The sequence below is a fragment of the Cinclus cinclus genome, chromosome 9 (assembly GCF_963662255.1).
Source record: "Cinclus cinclus chromosome 9, bCinCin1.1, whole genome shotgun sequence".
Classification (NCBI taxonomy): domain Eukaryota; kingdom Metazoa; phylum Chordata; class Aves; order Passeriformes; family Cinclidae; genus Cinclus; species Cinclus cinclus.
The window spans coordinates 10,061,381-10,080,629 of NC_085054.1; the positions used below are offsets into that span (position 1 = coordinate 10,061,381).

Sequence of the window (19,249 nt, forward strand, 5' to 3'; positions counted from 1 at the left end):
AAAAAGAATCTCAGAATACTGTGACTGTGAAAAAAAAATCTCTGAAAAATGGGAACCCAGAATAAAGAGAATTCCAAAGTCTTTCTGTAAAATATCTTGTGGTGTCTGACTTCAGCCTAGTATAAAGACATATTATATGGGAAAAAGGGCACATGTCAGAAAGCATAACACTAAATATAATTTTCCTGCTTGCTCCCAAAAAGAACAATTTGCCCTTTTTCTGCTCCATCTAGATTTTTTCTGACTCTATAGTTTCAATTCAAACTCACTCTGAAATGTTGCAGCCATCTGTGAAACAGAATTATTATTCTCCTCCTTTTTTGTTTTAGTCATAATACTTTAGTGCATTTACCTTCTGATGGTATCATGGGACAATAAATGTGAAGTTATGGATTTCTAGAAATTATTTAAGCGGCATTCCTCTCTTTCATGAGAAGCAGGTGTTTCTCTTTGTTGAGAGAACAAGTATTCTTCTCTTTCTCAAATAAGCTCTTTTTCATTGTGGTTTGATTCAACGTGAACTCTGTTCAGCATGTGCTTAAGTATTTGACTGATAGAGGAATTGGTTTTAAGCATATGCTCAAGCAACTCTGGTCCACTGATTTCTCTTGCCAGTTTTGCTAACAAATCTGATAATGTCTGTTACAGGAAGTTGTACTGGACAGACCAGGGAACTGACAGTGGAATCCCAGCAAAGATTGCCAGTGCAAACATGGATGGCTCAGGCATACAAACCCTCTTCACTGGCAACCTGGACCATGTAGAGTTCCTTACCATTGACATTAAGGAACAAAAGTTGTACTGGGCTGTCACAAGCACAGGAATGGTAGGACATATTTTTTAAATAATCGCTTCTTTACCTGTTTTTGCATCTGTGGTTCACATGAGTGATTCAGTTACTTCAGTTTTCTCTTATAAATGGGAGTTACAGGACCAAGCAAAATCTGGACAGCTTTATTAAATGCAATCAAAAGGATAAGATCAGAAGTCATATACTCCCTGCCTTTTCTTCCTACATTGTACCAAAAGATTTCATGCACAGAAGAGATTTTAGTATCATGTGTTGCATTTTAGTTTTATATTATAACACTGAACTGTTAATATAGAAAATGTAATCCTAATCTTTGAATTTATTTCTTAGATTGAGAGAGGCAATGTGGATGGTACAAATCGTGTGACTCTGGTGGTTCATCTTTCTCATCCCTGGGGAGTTGCTGTGTACGGCACATTTCTGTACTATACTGATCGAGATTATGAAGTCATTGAACGAGTTGACAAGGCCACCGGTGCGAACAAAGTAGTGCTGAGAGATAATGTCCCAAGGCTGAAGAGCCTGCGTGTGTATTACAGAGACAGTGAGTATTTGCTAGAGAGGTGTTTCAGGATATTCAACTTGCTAAAACTTTCTTTAGAGACAGAATGTTTGCTCTTTCAAAGGAAATGCTTTGATTTGGCTTTCAGGAGAAGTGTCAGAAACATTCTGCCTGGTTTTGGTAAAGAGATGCTTGACTATCTAGTTAAGGCATCTATTGGATCATGTAGTTTTACTAAAGTAGTGTTGACTAAGAAATTTTGTTACTTTAGCTCCAAATTTGTTTTACCTGATTGTTGGCCCCATTGATCTTAGATGACAAGAGACCAGTAAACCCATTGCTAACACATCTCTGCTAAGATGTATTATGATTAGGATCTTTATTTTTGTCAGCTGATTGTTAATACTATACAAGTGTGTGACATCCATGGGAGTTTGTAATTATACAGTTGAGATTTTTGTTTTGCCATGTATGTCTTCTGCAGATTCTGCTGGATCCTCAAATGGATGTAGTAATAATGTTGGAGTTTGCCAGCAGCTTTGCCTGCCTGTACCTGGTGGATTATTCTCCTGTGCCTGTGCTACTGGCTTTCAGCTAAATCCTGATAACAGAACCTGTTCCCCATACAGTTCATTTGTAGTTGTTTCTATGCTCTCTGCAATTAAAGGATTTAGTTTAGAGACATCAGATCACTCTGAAGCCATGGTTCCACTGGCAGGAAGAGGTATGTGAATATTATAATAGGAAAAAATATTGTCATGCCTAGTATTTTGACATTTCTTTCTAGCATAGCACATATTTTAAATAAGTTAAGTTTATGTTAAAAAATCATTCATTAATACTTGTCAAAATATTTCAGGACGAAATGCACTTCATGTGGATGTTCACATGCCTTCTGGTTTCATTTACTGGTGTGACTTCAGTAGCACAGTTTCTTCTCAGAATGCAATACGTAAAATTAAACCTGATGGTTCTTATTTTAGAAATGTTGTTACAAATGGAATAGGACGAAATGGGATCCGTGGCATTGCAATTGACTGGGTAGCAGGTAAGCACAGCTGAATTTAGGAGAATGTTATTCTTTGCGTATTATAAAATTTTTAGGCTAACATAAGCAGATTCTAATGGAACTATTTTGAATGGAACTACCATGGTTCTAACTTGTGGTTTAATGGACTGATTTTAAAAGAGAAGGAAGTAATGAATGACTCTTATGCTTATATGTGTGAAGGTGGAAGTTTATCAGAGAAGATGTATACAGCCTTTTCTCTCCTGATGCTTTAATATTTGTCTTAGGCCTCTCTTCTTGTCTGTGCATTTGTACGTGGCTGTGTACTACCATTGTGAAAACATGTACCGGAGAAGGATGCACAAAATGAGTCATATGACATTGTAAATAAGAAAATAATTTTTCATCTACCTTCAGATTGTTGAATACACATAAGTTATAACATAAAGTAAAAAAAGCAGAAGAAATATTTTATCTTTGAACTGTAATTTCCACACATGCACTTCCTGTTTGTATTAAAACATATTAGAGATTAATTCAAATATTAACTCTTCAGAAATTATTAATCAACAATTGCCATTAATACTTTAATTTGATATATATACGTACTGTATATATGTTTTGGAAAAGTTCTTCAGTTGATTGATAGGCTTGTTGGGATGAGTTTTAGGGCACTCATTTGCTGTAAACAGTTTTGTTCCTGTACACAGTCTTGTGCCATAACGTGGATTTCATAGCTGTGTGTTTTAAAAGGCAACTCTACTACTGATACCCATGGCAATCCATGAGGATTTAGAAATCAATTGACTACTGTCAGTTCGGCTGTAATCTTTCTAATTTATGAGATTATAGGCAAATACCTTATGCTTCCAACTACTAACATATTTATGATGGCTATTCATATTGTGGTTTGGTATTTTAGCAACTTGTGTTTCTCAGGTATTGATGGTAATACTAACTTTCTATTTTGCTTTTCTGATTTGTTTTGGTTTGGCTTTTTTGCATACAGGAAATCTTTATTTTACAAATGCATTCCTGACAGAGACTTTCATAGAAGTTTTGCGTTTAAACACAACTTATCGCCGTGTGCTTCTGAAAACTACTATTGACATGCCAAGGCACATTGTGGTTGACCCAAAAAACAGATATCTCTTCTGGGCAGATTATGGGCAAAATCCAAAGATCGAGCGTGCTTTTCTTGACTGCACCAACAGAACAGTTCTTGTGTCTGAGGGCATTGTCACACCTCGTGGGCTGGCCATAGATCACAGCAATGGCCACGTTTACTGGGTGGATGATTCCTTAGATATGATTGCAAGAATTCAGCCCGATGGTGGTGATGTTGAAATTGTGCGTTATGGCAGTCGCTATCCAACTCCATATGGTATCGCTATCTTCGGCAATTCCATGATCTGGGTGGATCGAAACCTGAAAAAAGTCTTCCAAGCCAGCAAGCAGCCAGGCAATACTGATCCACCCACAGTAATAAGAGATAACATTAATTGGCTAAGGGATGTTACAATTTACAGCAGTAATTTCCAGTCAAGTTCACCCCTTGATGTCAACAACAATCCTTGTTTGGATAACAATGGAGGTTGTTCTCACCTCTGTTTCGCCCTCCCTGACATTCAGACACCGAAATGTGGTTGTGCCTTTGGAACACTAGAGAGTGATGGCAAGAGATGTTCCATTTCAACAGATGATTACCTGATTTTTGCTCTTGAAAATGCTCTCAGAAGTATCCACCTGGATCCTGAAAATCACAGTCCTCCCTTCCGCACAGTCAATGTGTTAAGAACTGCTGTGGCCCTGGATTTTGACAGCATAAACAACCGAATATATTTTACACAAAGTTATCCTTCAGGAACAGGAAGAATCAGTTATATTAATATATACTCAGGAATTGGCTCTCCAACTGTAGTTGCATCTGGTAAGTGCACTGAAATACGGTATAAAGTAATAAAATGACCTGCAGCATCTACCACTAGCTCAGTAGGTATTTTTATGCTAAAGGTCAAGGTCAACCAATTAGTTAAGATGTCTAATAAAATGCTCCTTTTTCTTCCTCATCTTTTTCCTTTTCTGAGATTCTTATTTCATCTTGATCCCAATGAAAAGGAAATATAGAACTGGATAAATATTATTATGTATATAAAATGATACATAATAAATTAAAATTGTATGTAAAAAATTAATATAATGGAGTGAGGGAGTATTCCTGCTACTTGAAGAACAGCAACCAGGACTTAAATCTATGTGAGGGAAAGGTCTTTGTAACACTATTGTATACCCAGGTCTGCCCGATTCCCAAATATTACTACTCCAGGTTTTTAAATGGGCAGATTTGCACTGGTACCAATGGCATTTCAAAGAAGTCTTTGGTATAGCCAAACTATAATAGATGAAGAGTGTCACAGTATCTTAGGAAACCATGCTGAGCTTGGGTGTGTTTGCTTGCATGTGCCTAAGACCTGGGGACTCCAGATGGCATAGCCTTTGACTGGATCAACAGCAGAGTTTACTACAGTGACTACCTCAATCAGACCATCAGCTCGATGGCTGTGGATGGATCAAACCGCACAGTGATCGCCCGAGTGCCGCGCCCGAGAGCTGTCGTATTAGATCCCTGCAGAGGGTATGTGTTGTACTTTGCTTTGACTGCAGGTGAAACTACAATTTAGACCTTGACCAAGACTGCCAGACGCTTCCTATAACCCTAAACCTTTTTCTGTTGTATTCCTTGAATGCTTCAGAAGAATTCTTGTTTCAGTATCAAAACATTTCCTGAGAGGATGGGGGCATTACTGTATGATACTGTGCTTTTAATTTCATTACCAGTTATACTGTGTTATAATTAAGAAAAGTAAGAAAGAGATTAACTGACTTTACTGGATTCACATAGGAGCTGGGAAAAGTTTTCTGAAGTTCACTGTAGTGGACCCCAGTGGTCCCTCTAGAATACTCCCTTGTCAGTGTGAGCCAAAATAAAGGAAGATCTGTTCCTGTAGTTTTGCAATGCACACTTCAGTGGAGGACACCAGGGTGGAAATATCACTAAAAGCAGAGTTTGTGAGGGTTTTTTTGGTGAAAAAATAAGTATGTTATTGACAGATATATGTACTGGACTGACTGGAGTTCAAATGCAAAGATTGAACGAGCTACACTTGGAGGAAACTTCAGAACACCTGTTGTGAGCACAAACTTGGTATGGCCAAACGGACTCACCCTGGACTATGAAGAACAGCAGCTGTACTGGGCTGATGCAAATCTGTATGTATTGGTAACACATTTGTTGATTTACATTTGGATAATATTTAAATAGCTCTATTTCTTTTTCCTCATTTCTTAGCTGGTTTTCAGCACTCCAGTTGAATTTGGTACTTGACATTATAGAATGTTAGGAACTACTTAATAGCATGCAATGTCAAGTTTTAATATTGATGTGAAATTACTATGCAATAAGAAGGTATGTCACAATGTGGATTTTGTTCTCTGCTTTATGCGCTTGTACTTGCTGTCAGTTTGTTTGTCTTATATGCAATTCAGGACTTTCATAAGGGTCTTCTTGAACAAGTACAGTCTTAGTACAGGGATTGTACAGGATTCATTGCTCATGATTAATGCCTGTCACCTGTGGAATTTGGCCTGATATTCTTGCTGCTGCCTACCAGGCAGAGCTTTACCCTTGAATTTATGCCATGCAATTTATTCCATCAGCAGGAAAGTTTTTAAAATTGGTTTTGTTTTCTAAACATTCAAATTGGCCTGTGGTCTCGGAGAAGCCACTGCAGCAATCAGACCTTTCCTCTCTGATTCCTTCAGCATAGAAGTTCTTTTTCAGACTTCTTTGTTGTATCAGAAGAGTGTTCTCTGTAATGTAATAAATCCCATGGCATCAGTCCCTATGGAATCTTCTGGGAAGAAGGTGGCTGTTTGGATTTATCTGCATTCAGGAGGACAAGGCACTTGTAATGGGATGTCTATTTTAAGAGGAGTTCAGGATGTCAAATGAAACATACACTTTTCTGTTTCAAACTCTAGTTACTGGAGGTGGGGAAGCATAGCAGCACCTAAGATATTGGTGAACACTACTGACATGCTAATTAGGTCATGGTTTTATACATAAATTAAAAGACTTCTTTTAAGATGTAAAAAATTCTTTGTTATTGTAGGCAGAAGATTGAGAGATGCACTCTCACTGGTACAAATCGTGAGGTAATTGTCAGCACTGCTCTGCATCCATTTGCAATGACAGTGTTTGATCAGCACATATATTGGACAGACTGGAACACACGGAGCATTTACAGAGCTAATAAGTATGATGGTTCAGATCAGATTGTAATGATCATGAATCTTCCACAAAGACCAATGGATATTCATGTCTGGGCAAAAAGTAAGCAGCAGCAATGTGTGAACCCTTGCAATCAGTTCAATGGTGGCTGCAGTCACATCTGTGCACCAGGTAAGCTGTTATGCTTGATGGCTGTAAGCTATTACTGTTGGCTCTATTAGAGTTTAGACTATAACAATTCTAGTCATGTGGAGACAGCTGAAATATTTCTTTGTCTTCACAAATTTTTAATATCTATTTTATTTATTAATGCAATCAAAATGATTGCCATTTAAGATTGTGGTATTTCACCAACACACCTAGGAGTTGTGTCTGAGAATCCTCACAAGTAAAAATTATGGGTTTCTCTAACTTAAACCAATTAAACCATTGTTTTCTTGGGTTTAAACTTTCCTTGGATGAAATATGAAGTGAATGCTGCAGGATATGCTTAGCTTGAGAGTATATACTCTTACTGTATACTGATCAGATGTTTCCTACAAGACATCTAAAAAGATTATGGTTGCTATTTCTTTATTGCATAAGTGTTACAGAGCTGTTTCATATGTTGTAGATTTGTGGAAGTTTTGATCCTTGACTTTGAAAAAGTCTTTCAATGCCTGTTTTCATTTGTAGCATCTTAAATACCATTAAGGATCTATCTTACCTGAAAACAACTCAAACTTCTCATTAATTTTGAGAAGAGCAGTTTGTCTGTTGCAAGAAATTGTGAAGACCTGTTTTGATTTTGAGGGATAAAGTCTCAGTAGATATGGCTATGATATTTGAAAGCATCACATGCCATCTTGCTGCCACAAAAAAGGTGTTTGGACAGCAAGCAAGTACAAAGATACTCCAAATTTTGATCTCAGTTCTCTAAGGAACTCTGAAATAACTTTTGTGGGTTTTAATGCATTTGCGTATGCTTAACTGAGATAAAATTCTGGCTAAGTCACCACACTACTGTCTAAGTAAATAGATCAGATTGGAATTATGAAAATTTCTTTGCCTTTTCCAGTGTTACCACTATGAAAACTTCGACGGAATCCTATATAAAACATCAATGTTAAATTTGTTTCTTTTTTGTGTGTGTTTTATTTTTTAAACTGTCAAACAGGTCCAGCTGGTGCAGAATGTCAGTGTCCCTCTGAAGGTCGCTGGTATTTAGCCAATAACAACAAGCACTGTATCGTGGATAATGGTACCAGGTGTGATACTGGTTTCTTCACATGCCTTAATGGACATTGTATCTCTGAGCGGTGGAAATGTGACAATGACAATGATTGTGGTGATGGCAGTGATGAGTTGGAAAGTCTGTGTGGTAAGCATTTAAAATAACTGCTTTAGAAAGCATACTCTGTCTTGCCTGTTTTGTAGTCTCTGTTACTTTTATGGCTTTTTGATCATGTATCTTAGGGCTGTAGTTTGGGAACTATCCCTTGCTTGCTTACAGATTTGAGATCTGAATGACTAGTAGTTTGCTTTAGAAACCAGAAGCACTGTAGTATTGAATTTTTGTCATGTATAGCCAATTTCTAATCTTTTAATTCAAATATGTATCTTACTTTTCATGCAGTCCGTTTTGCAGCTGTGTTTGCCCTGACAGGTAAAAATACTGTGATTTAAGTTGTTACTTTGTCAAAGAACTTAGATGATATTTTATCCACATTTCTTTTCTTTTAAATTTTCTGCAGCTTTCCATACTTGTCAGCCAACAGCTTTCACCTGTAGCAATGGGCGATGCGTACCCTATCATTACCGCTGCGATCACTACAATGACTGTGGAGATAACAGTGATGAGCTTGGCTGCTTGTTCCGAACCTGTGACTCCCACACAGAATTTACTTGCAATAATGGGAGGTGTATATCCCTTCAGTATGTCTGCAATGGAGTAAACAACTGTTATGACAATGGCACATCAGATGAGAGGAATTGTCGTAAGTTGAGCCTTAGTACCTAGTGCCTATTTGAGTCTGACTCTCTAGACAAAGGAAGAGGGAAATGTGGTTTTATGTGAAGAAATCTGACAAAAACAACAAAAAGGACAAAAGTTTTTAAAATTTACATTACAGGTACTGTTTAGTGTTATTTGAAGCAAATAGAATTGCTAAATCAGGTTCTGGAACACCCTAAGATACTGCATAGTAAATGTTGCTTTAAGTAGACTGCCTTGAAGCAAAAAATGCTCATGCAGTATGTAATGTTAATTCTTGTGAGTAATCCCATGCTTTACAAAAAAATTGTTTCAGATAACTTGGATTCAGGGTTAATATTTTTGGAGGATTAGCCTGGAATTTAACAATGTTTTTTTACTTGGTGTCATGCTATATTAATTATACTATATTTAATAATCAGGAGTATCTATTGTGATCCCATAATGGCGCAGTTTAAAATTATATGCATTACAAAATTTATCAGTTACGTTTATTTTCTTTAAGATGTAAACTGTGATTAGTTCAATATTGACTACTTTTGCAGGTCATGAAAATAACAGCATAACAGTATTTAAAATAGCTCTAAAGCACTTCTGCTCTTTTCCTCCCTTAAAGCGGAGCGTACGTGCCAGTCTGGTTTTACAAAATGTCAAAGCACAAATATTTGCATTCCTCGGACATATTTGTGTGATGGTGATAATGACTGTGGAGATATGAGTGATGAGAGTCCTACTCACTGTGGTAAGTTAAGAGAGCCTTTGTTACTTCTCTGATACTTCTGTAATTTATTCCACTGCTCTTTTCATATAACTCCAACTTCTCAGTACATCTACTTTTGTCATACTGAAGTTATATATGCATGGTTCTATTAGCTCCTAATTATCTAAATGGTGCTTTTATAGAATAAAAAAGGCGATATATTTTTGCAGAGTTTTAATATAGCATTTGAGGATTGTTCCTTTTGCTTATTTTGGTCTGTATTTTTTATTGTTTTACAAGATGTTTGGCACTTAAGTATCATAGAGAGCTATCTTTTTTCACAACTTTAACATTAGAATATTCTTCCTTGTAACGGAATGAATTTGCCTATGGTCTCAAATTTCTTTTAGCTCTTTCATGTAGTTATGTATGCTTTAGCATATGATTTGTTGTCCATTGTAGCTTCCAGTTAGGATATGGAAGTGCCTAGTTTTCAATCAGCCTTAATTACAAATCAGATTATCATTGCTAGGACATTTTTATTAGGTAGAAGTTAGGTAGTACTTTTCCTATATAAAATACTATGGATCAATTTATAAAACATAATGGATATTTTCAGGTTGGGATTTAGTTTTAGTATTGCCTGAATAGATTATTTTTGCTTTCGCTATTTTTCCTAAAGGTATGTGCCTTGAACTAACTACCTATGCCACAGTTTTTCTAAAATATGGGTTCAATTTTTGTAGCCAGAATGTGGCCACTTTTATCTATGGGCACCAGTGTGTCAAGAATATGTGGCTATAGTGAGCCTTGTTCTGCTTGTCAAAGGTGTGCTTTGTTCCTTCCACTGTTTATGTCCCTGCTGAATTACTTAAATTGAGAAGTGGTGAAGGGCAAGGAAGAGGGAGAAAGAGAATGAGAGATGAAAGAAACACTAAGATGTTAATGAGCAGTAGTTAACTATCTTTGATTTCCATCATTAAAGGCATGGGGAAGAGCAAGTTAAAAGGCCGGACTGAATCCTTCTGGTATTTTGAAACCACCAGAGGGTACAGAAAATTATTAGTAACTACTGAAGAAGTCGTCAAAACCCCCTATACATGCCAGGATCAAGGGGCTTGGCTGAGGTGCAGAGAGTACTTGCAGCATGCTGAGCTGGAAGTACTCAGTATTATGGTTTGTTCTTCACTGCGGTTAAGAAAAGATTCCTACCAGCAAGTGAAGAAAAATTGGTAGGAAGAAAATGCTCTATCATGAGATATTATTTCCTTAGTGCACATTTTGATTTCCTGTAAAGCATTGAGTCTGTTATGCCTGGTTTGAGCACTGGAGAAATGAGTACACTGGAATGTGGTCATTTTCCTGTATCTCAATTATAAATGTAGAACATATGTACAGTTGCTGCATGCAATCTTGTTTCCAGGGCATATTCAGTCTACTGACCAGCTGATGCATATGCCCAGGGAGAAAAGCACAAATTTTTGCATACAAATATCAAGCTAGTTTGTACAATGAACTCTTTCCAGAGAGGCTGAGAAAAGCATACTTTTTAGCATATTTTTTTCTCTTTTTTGGGGTGGGGCTGTAATTTTTTTTTTTTTTGCTTAACATGGACTCAAAAGCAACTTAAAACAAGTTGGAAAGTAGCAGAAATAAAAGAAGTCATGCATAGGTTTTTTTTTTCCAGTCTCTCTGACTTGCACAAATAGTGAGTTTCGTTGTACATCGGGACGTTGTATTCCTGCTCATTGGTACTGTGATCAAGGAATAGACTGTGCTGATGGCTCTGATGAACCTGCCTCTTGTGGTAAGTCTGCACTCAGAAAATACAACATGGTGGGTTATGGAAGATCAGTGGTTTGTCTTGTAGGCAGGAGCTTTAATCCAGACCAGGTGGAAAATAAGTGTTTTCTGGGTTTTATTCATTGTCGCTAATCTGAGTCACTGAGTAAATTGAGTTTTAAATACTTATATCTGTGTATGGAATATGAAGGTTTTAGTTGCAACAACTGATTGCTCTTAATGTGATTACTCTTAATGTATGTGATTACTCTTAATGTATAACCTCCTATCCCTATGGGACGGTGATGGTAGTGAATCAAATGGCAAAAAATTGCAAGCATCTTGGTATTGTTTTGCATGTAAAAGCAGATGTCATGCTGTACAGAAAGTGTGCATGCAGTATTACATTTGGGGAAAAAGGGAATGTGCCATGCAAAGGGGAACAGTGTTGACACAGTATATGGGTATAGCATTACAGTAAACAAATCCTGTATGTACAATGGAAACTGATGGGAATAAGAGAGGAATAAGGTAGGAGGTGAAAAAAGGTACAGTGATCTCCAGGGAAGAAGAGAAGGAGTTAACTGAAGTCAATGATAGTTGATATTATAACATAGTTGCTATTCTCACTGTAAAAGTAAGAATAACGCAAGGCAAGATTCTTCTGTGGTTTCAGCAGGACTGGTAGCTCACTTTGCACATTATTAGAGTTGCACTTTTAGCTTAAGAAAATGTTTTGCATCTTATACATTAACTATTTTACAATTAAGCTTCAATTTTACATTTCACTCTCATAAGCTTCCCCCTGAAACACAGTCCTCACTACATTTCATGGCAGTGCAGGTTAGTTTAACAAGCACAGTGATTATGTTCATTTTTAAGTGCCCCAAATGCGGACTTGTTCGAACGACCAGTTCAGATGTGATGATGGCAGATGTATCCCAGCAACGTGGATCTGTGATGGTGATAATGACTGTGGGGATATGAGTGATGAGGATCAAAGACATAATTGTGGTAGGTGATGAACTAAGTAGATACTGCACTTTGTCCTACAGGTGTTTTTTTAGAAAATAACCAACCCCCAAACTCTCACCCCCTGACAATTTTCCTACCCTATAAATGTGCACATTAAGCATGAGGTACAATCTTCCTGTACCTTAATTTTCATTATCTTGAATAAAAATTGAATATTTTACTGGTAAAAAACCCGACGAAATGTTGTTCTAATTTTGCAATTATTCCTCTTTGAATTGTTGAGTTGAAATGGAGATGTAATTAACCTAGGTTGTGGGTATGATCTGGGCAGCTAGAGCAGTTTCAATAGAGATGCTCTCTGGTGATCATGCGTTGTATCTTATCCATATTAATGAATAGCCACATGTTTGTGGCTTAATATCTTTAAAAAGTAGTGAACAAAGTAAGCACGTCTGTTCACAGGGTGAATAAAGGGAAGGACGTTCACCAAGCCTGGTCCTACTTCTTGATTCTTTTGAGAACAGCTGCTTATACTTATAGTCCTTGCCCTAATAGTACTGCTACCTCTGCTTGGTCCCTGGAGCACAGACTACCTTGAACAAAATAGGGAATAAAGGCTGCTCAGCACTCAGAAAATCTGGCTGAAAACGTTTGAGAATCTAGAAAGATGCAGATTTCTGCATGTGTCAGCATTGCCTAAGGAATGCTTTGGCTCCCAGTCAGCCTCCATGAAGAGCAATGTGTAGTTTTATACATGAGAAAGTACAGTGGTATCTATCTCTGCATGTGCAGCAGGACATGGCCCTACTGTGGATTATGGGTGGATATGCAGGTTGTTTGTGTGGGTGATGGAGGAGGGTGCCACATATACGGAGCGTAACTTGGTTAGTGAATGTGCTTTTCCTTCAGCAAACCGCAACTGCACAGCAGCAGAGTTCACTTGTGCCAACAATCGACCCCCACTCAGGAGGTGCATTCCTCTGGCATGGGTCTGTGATGGTGATGCTGACTGCAGTGATGCTCTTGATGAACACCAGAACTGCACACGAAGATCTTGCACAGAAAATGAGTTTACCTGTAGTAACGGCTTGTGCATCCGTAATGCATACAGGTTTGTAACTGCCCAAGAAGCTATAGAAATTCTCAAAATTGCTTATTGTGAAGGAGCTAATTCAACCTTTTTTTTCACTCCATTTAGCTGTAATTAGATCTACATATTGTAGTGAAACTATTTTTCTGCTCTGCATTTGTGCCTTAGCTTTGACTTGAAAATGCTCTAGAATTTTCTGTTAATATTCCCATTGCTCACCATTAGCATTTAATCCTTCTTATTTTCACTAGTAACCTCTCCTGAGGTGATTCTGTCCAGCCTATAATGCACACAGGGAATATTAGCAAGACGCACAGGATCAGATGATATAATATGACCTCATTTTCTGAAAGTCTCTTCTACTGGAGCCAAAAATTATGGCCTTCTTTGGAAATTGGGAGAGTATATCTATCCACCTGCCCTGGAGACAGCGATTGCCTCCTTATATTTGAAGAGAATGTTCATTTTTCTTCAGGTGTGATCGGCGGAATGACTGTGGAGACAGCAGTGATGAAAGAGGATGCATCTATGAACCATGTCAACAGCACCAGTTCACTTGTCAGAATGGGCGCTGCATTTCCAAAGCCTACATCTGTGATGGGGATAATGACTGTGGTGATGAATCTGATGAGCTGGAACATCTCTGTAGTACACCAGAAGCGACCTGCTCTCCCCATCATTTTAAATGTGACAATGGAAACTGCATTGAGTTGGTTAAAGTCTGCAATCGGTTGGATGATTGCTTAGACAACAGTGATGAAAAAGGATGTGGTACGTATAGATTTATTTGTACTGTCTAATTTAAAGATCTTAGGCACCTTTGAAAAAATACACTCTTAAGACAATTCTTTAATTCCAGTCATATCTATTTCATGGCTGTTCCTCAGAAAACAAAATTTTAAGAAATATATATTCTAATTTTTTTTGCTTTAATTAAGTCATACTTATATGCTGTTTTAACTGACTGTGATGATGAGCTAATGATAGAAACAAAATGTATTTCCCTTGCATTGCCCTTCCATTTCCAAAATATACTGTAGTCTATAATTTGCACTGTGTTTTGTGACAGACTTCAGAGGTGGTAGAATAATTTTATTTCAGATTATGTTGTTTTCTTTTTTCCTTTATTACAGCAGCCCACATCCACATTCAGCATTTTCAGGGGGTAGCAAGGAGAGAGAGACAGAGTGCATTGGAAAGTGACTGCACTATTACTCTGCTAGCTGGCTCCTTGAATAGAACTCCTTTCCTTCCCCAGGTGTAAATGAATGCAGTGACCCTTCAATCAGTGGATGTGATCATGACTGTACAGACACACAGACAAGTTTCTACTGTTCTTGTCATCCTGGATACAAACTTATGTCTGATAAACGGACTTGTGATGATATTGATGAGTGCAATGAAACTCCATCAGTATGTAGCCAGATTTGTGAGAACACAGCTGGCTCCTACATCTGTAAGTGTGCCCCAGGCTATATCCGGGAGCCTGATGGAAAAAGTTGCCGGCAAAATAGTAATATCTCCCCATACCTTATTTTTAGCAACCGTTACTATCTGAGAAATCTCACAGCAGATGGCCAGTCTTACTCTCTCATTTTGCAAGGACTGAGAAATGTGGTGGCACTGGACTTTGACAGGGTGGAAAAGAGGTTGTACTGGATTGATGTGGGGAGGAATGTCATTGAACGAATGTTCCTAAATGGAACAAATAAGGAGGCAGTGATAAGTGATGATGTTCCCAACGGGGAAGGTATCGCTGTTGACTGGGTTGGCAGGTAAGAAAATACATTTTTTGTCTTTCTGGGCTACTGAAGAAATGATGTGTGAAGGAGTTTATCTTAGGGGTTTTCCCCCCACTCCATATGAAATTCCTGATGAGTACTGAAATAGTTTGGGTTGTGAATGCAGTAACTGCTCTGAAATTGTTTATCAGCATCTAAAATATTGCACTTAAATTACTCTCGTGTAGTATGCTCAGGTTCTGTCAGACTTACTCTCATCAGTTGTTTGCTTTCAGTTGTTGGGATTGGCATGCAGGTTTCACACTGCATAAACAAAATATTGTAACAGCTAACTAGATCCCAGTGAAGTGACAGTAAGACTTAATGAAATGTAGCTCCTTTACCAACATGAAGAGCATGTGTCTTTTGCCCTTGAAAAATGCACCTTTAACTGACACGCTCAAACAACATGATACACATAATTTTCTGTCAGGAGGACAGCACATGGGTGAGGTAATTGGAAAACACATCTCATTGTGGCCAATTTTTAATGGCCTGCAGTGTTTCAAAAAGTAGTCTGATTTACTGCCACAGAACCTCTGTCGTTATGTGGTGACCACTGACAGTGGTCTTGCTGTGTTTCATCTTGCTTTCCAAGTGCAGTAATATAAATACGAAAAGTTTAAATAACATGGGTCAGACTGTAGACCAATAAGAATTGTTCAAAAAGTCACTTTTGGAACTTCTATGAGTGTGTTCATATTAATATGTCCATATAATAGTTTTTACTTTTGTCAAACACTTTGGCTCTAAACCTAATGATAATTAATGTTGTCAGCAGCCCCAAATGCTTTATGATTCATGGAGAGATGATGAAGCAAAAGGCAAATTTTTGCTGAAGTGGTCCTATTGCTTCATTTCTAATACAACTTTTGAGTTATTTCAACTACCGTTAGTTATGTCTTCAGGCAGTTCTTGTTTGGGTGTTCCAGGCAGGCTGAATGACAGTACAATGGCTGAATTTTTCTGTTTGTTTTCAGTGCAGAGAGTGGATTAAACGATGCCATGAGATGTAGGTTAGGGAAGACTATTTTCTCCTCCTCCCTGGTGGGCATGTTACAACTTAGGGTGATGTAGGCAGAATTATATCAGTCAGGCTATTTCTGGTATGGCACTGTGAGTGCTGGAGCTGACCAGCTCTGCAGAGAATTTCAAAGAATGCTTTGCTTTGATGAAGGCTTTCAAAAAATCATCCCCTCTGCTTGTATGATTTCTTAGCTTACAGCTGTGTGTAGTTCCCAGGCAAAGCAACAGAAATGTTAGAAAATTCTAGGGTGTCAAACTACTTAGGACTTTTCTACCTGTTTGGTCAGAGCAGAGGTGGCAACGTGGAACAGTTGAGGATTCTCTACAATGCCTTACAGCCCTGGTCACAGTCCATTGCACTGCATGTCTGTTTCCCTGCTCCTGGCCATTGTTGGTAGGACAGAATGGGAAGAGGGGTTTAGGAATTTGTAGGCAAATGGCATATTATTACTCAACTGGGCACCTGCAAGTTTGAATATGGCATCGCTGATTGTGGCTACAAAGTGAAAAGGGCAGCCTGGAGCATGGTGTAGAAGGGATATCACTGAAGTGTGTGTTCTTTGTGGATACATTGCTTGTGTATGTGCATCCAGTGGATACATTTCTTTTAGGAGAAAAAAAATTAAAGATGCTGTGAAGCAAAACAAGGGGAAAATATAGATATGTAATAAATTATCTCTAAAATATTTCAGAAAATTGTATTGGGTAGATGCCTACCGAGATTGTCTCTATGTCTCTGAACTTGATGGAAGATTCCGGAAAAAACTGGTGGATCGGTGTGTGGATGCCAACAATACTTTCTGCTTTCAGTATCCCAGAGCAATTGTTGTTCATCCAAAATATGGGTATGACATTTCAAGAGTCCTTTTCCTTTCTTTTGCAAATAATTTTGCACTGTTCTGAAAACCTGAAGTAAATTTGGGCTGCTTGCATTTACATTATTGTGGTTTTAGTTGTGGCCTAGGAAAAATAGTAGCTTGCCTGTTATGGGTGTTATATGCATGGCTGGTGGAACTTGGTTCTATATGGACTAGAAAGTTCTGACTGTGAGGCTAAAAAGGTTGATAGAAATGTATATGGCTTGATAGATATTGGGGCTGACTGAGTTCAGCTGTGATTGCACAACTGTCTGCTGTAGCAGTTAAACTAAGAAATATATTAGCTTTCTTTTTCCTTAATCTCTGTTTTAGTTCTGTGGCAGGAAATACTGTATTTGAGGCATGGCTTCTAATATTTGCTTCAACAATCCTAACTCTAAGTATTCATTTGAACAGACAGATTTACTGGACAGACTGGGCAGATCGAGCCTATATTGGACGAGCTGGCATGGATGGCAAGGAGAAGACTGTGATCATCTCCACAAAGTTAGAGTGGCCCAATGGACTTACCATAGATTACACCAACGACAAGCTCTACTGGACAGATGCCCATCTAAATTATATTGAGTATGTATACAGAAAATACTAAAACAACTGAATGATCACTCATGTCAGATTGTGATGGGAGAATTTATAGGTGCTGTAAAAAGAGCACATATTTCTGCCCACTGACTTATAGAAAACTGGAGTCAAAATGTCCGGAGTAGTAGATGATATGGATCATTAGATGACACAGTAACTGAGTTGCTGCATTCATTGAAAATTGTCAAAAATTACAGTGAAAATACTCACATTCTGTACTAAAACATGCAACTTCTCTATATCTAGTTATACAACCTGAACCAAAGCAAAACTGACTGTATAGTCCCTATTTTTTTATTCCCTAGTTACTGCTTATAGATAAGAATTGAGCTGTAACTAAACTAGTTATGTGCTAATAAGTTGTATGCAAACCTTTAGAAGATGTCTGAATGTTCATAAGTATGATATGGAATTTCCTGTTGGCAAATGGGATTCTTTTGTCAATCAAGAAAAATCTATACTTTGCTTCTAGTACTAAAAAATTCCCACCTAAATAGCATTATTTCCCCATATAGCAAGGCAATAGTAAAAACATAAAAATTTGTCAAAGATAGCTCAGCAAAGGAAGTTCTAAATCAGAAAGATATGTAAAATTTAGGAATATAGGAAGGCAATAATGTCTTCAGTGTTCCATTATTAGCAGTCTGAATCATCTAGGGAACTAGTGTCTTTTGTGACAAAAATAACTTGCTGTTAAGGCAATAAATGTGCAAAATTTCATTCTTCTAGCTAATGTGCTTCTATTTCAGTGGATGTTACTCTATTCCATTTACTTCCCTGAAATAACCTGTTTTACTTTCCTCCATAAACTAAAATGAATTTGCTAAGGATGGTGATCCGTCTTTAGGGAATAAAGAAGCTGCAATTCTACATTGCATGTTTCTGGTCACCAATAATGAAGGATCATAAGCATACATAATATGTGAAAAGATGGAAAGAGGTTTTAGCATTTATCTGAATGTTTTGCACAAATTCTTCTTTGTGGAGGTACTCTGACCTGGATGGACATCATCGTCACACGGTATACGATGGGACTCTACCTCATCCATTTGCAATAACAATTTTTGAAGACACGATATATTGGACTGACTGGAACACAAGGACAGTTGAAAAAGGAAATAAATATGACGGATCAGAAAGGACTGTTCTTGTGAATACCACACACAGACCATTTGACATTCATGTTTACCATCCATACAGACAACCATTTGGTGAGAAAACAGAATTAGATTTGCATTTAGAGGGTCAGCTGTTGTCTGGGGACTAGTTGTAAAGGACCCTGAATGTACTCAGCTTTTTGCCTTTGCTGAGGGGAATAAAAGGCATGGAGCAAATGTGGGCATCTACTTTGAATTTATAAATTGCCTTTTCTTTGAAAAGCAGTGACTGATAATGCATAATTTTAAATCAGTTTCTAAAACATTGTGGCTTAATAGCGTAGATTTCACTAGGAAATTACATATATTTCTCTCATGAAATGCCTACTTAGGTTTTGGTTTTCAACCACTTACATTTAAGGTTTCAAAACAGTATTAGAGAAATCTATCGTAGATTGAAACTTTTGTGTTACAAAGTATGGTAATACTTATTCTTCTGTTTTACCAGTTAATAATCCTTGTGGCACCAATAATGGTGGTTGTTCCCACCTTTGCCTAATAAAAGCTGGTGGTCAGGGGTTTTCCTGTGAATGTCCTGATAACTTCATGGTCATAGAGTTTGGCAATACAGCCCACTGCCTTCCAATGTGCTCTAGCACCCAGTTTCTCTGTGCAGACACTGAGAGGTAAGTCTGCTCCTCACCATTGCTTTCTCAATGTGTTTTTAAAGACATATTTTATAGTTTAGTCTGT

General features: G+C 37.7%; 1 protein-coding gene across 1 annotated transcript in view; it reads left to right on the forward strand.

Annotated features, from left to right (window-relative positions):
- The window catches only part of LRP2 (LDL receptor related protein 2), a 94,095-nt gene that overhangs the window by 47,184 nt on the left and 27,662 nt on the right, over window positions 1-19,249 (forward strand). The window contains exons 34-53 of the mRNA XM_062498581.1: window positions 649-826; window positions 1,142-1,355; window positions 1,798-2,037; window positions 2,173-2,361; window positions 3,332-4,252; window positions 4,792-4,957; window positions 5,434-5,592; window positions 6,495-6,784; window positions 7,770-7,973; window positions 8,347-8,589; window positions 9,202-9,327; window positions 10,973-11,092; window positions 11,950-12,081; window positions 12,952-13,153; window positions 13,608-13,903; window positions 14,391-14,907; window positions 16,632-16,784; window positions 17,214-17,384; window positions 18,387-18,610; window positions 19,005-19,182. Coding sequence (XP_062354565.1) covers window positions 649-826; window positions 1,142-1,355; window positions 1,798-2,037; window positions 2,173-2,361; window positions 3,332-4,252; window positions 4,792-4,957; window positions 5,434-5,592; window positions 6,495-6,784; window positions 7,770-7,973; window positions 8,347-8,589; window positions 9,202-9,327; window positions 10,973-11,092; window positions 11,950-12,081; window positions 12,952-13,153; window positions 13,608-13,903; window positions 14,391-14,907; window positions 16,632-16,784; window positions 17,214-17,384; window positions 18,387-18,610; window positions 19,005-19,182 — 4,923 coding nt within the window. The remainder of the gene's footprint in view (window positions 1-648; window positions 827-1,141; window positions 1,356-1,797; window positions 2,038-2,172; window positions 2,362-3,331; window positions 4,253-4,791; window positions 4,958-5,433; window positions 5,593-6,494; window positions 6,785-7,769; window positions 7,974-8,346; window positions 8,590-9,201; window positions 9,328-10,972; window positions 11,093-11,949; window positions 12,082-12,951; window positions 13,154-13,607; window positions 13,904-14,390; window positions 14,908-16,631; window positions 16,785-17,213; window positions 17,385-18,386; window positions 18,611-19,004; window positions 19,183-19,249) is intronic.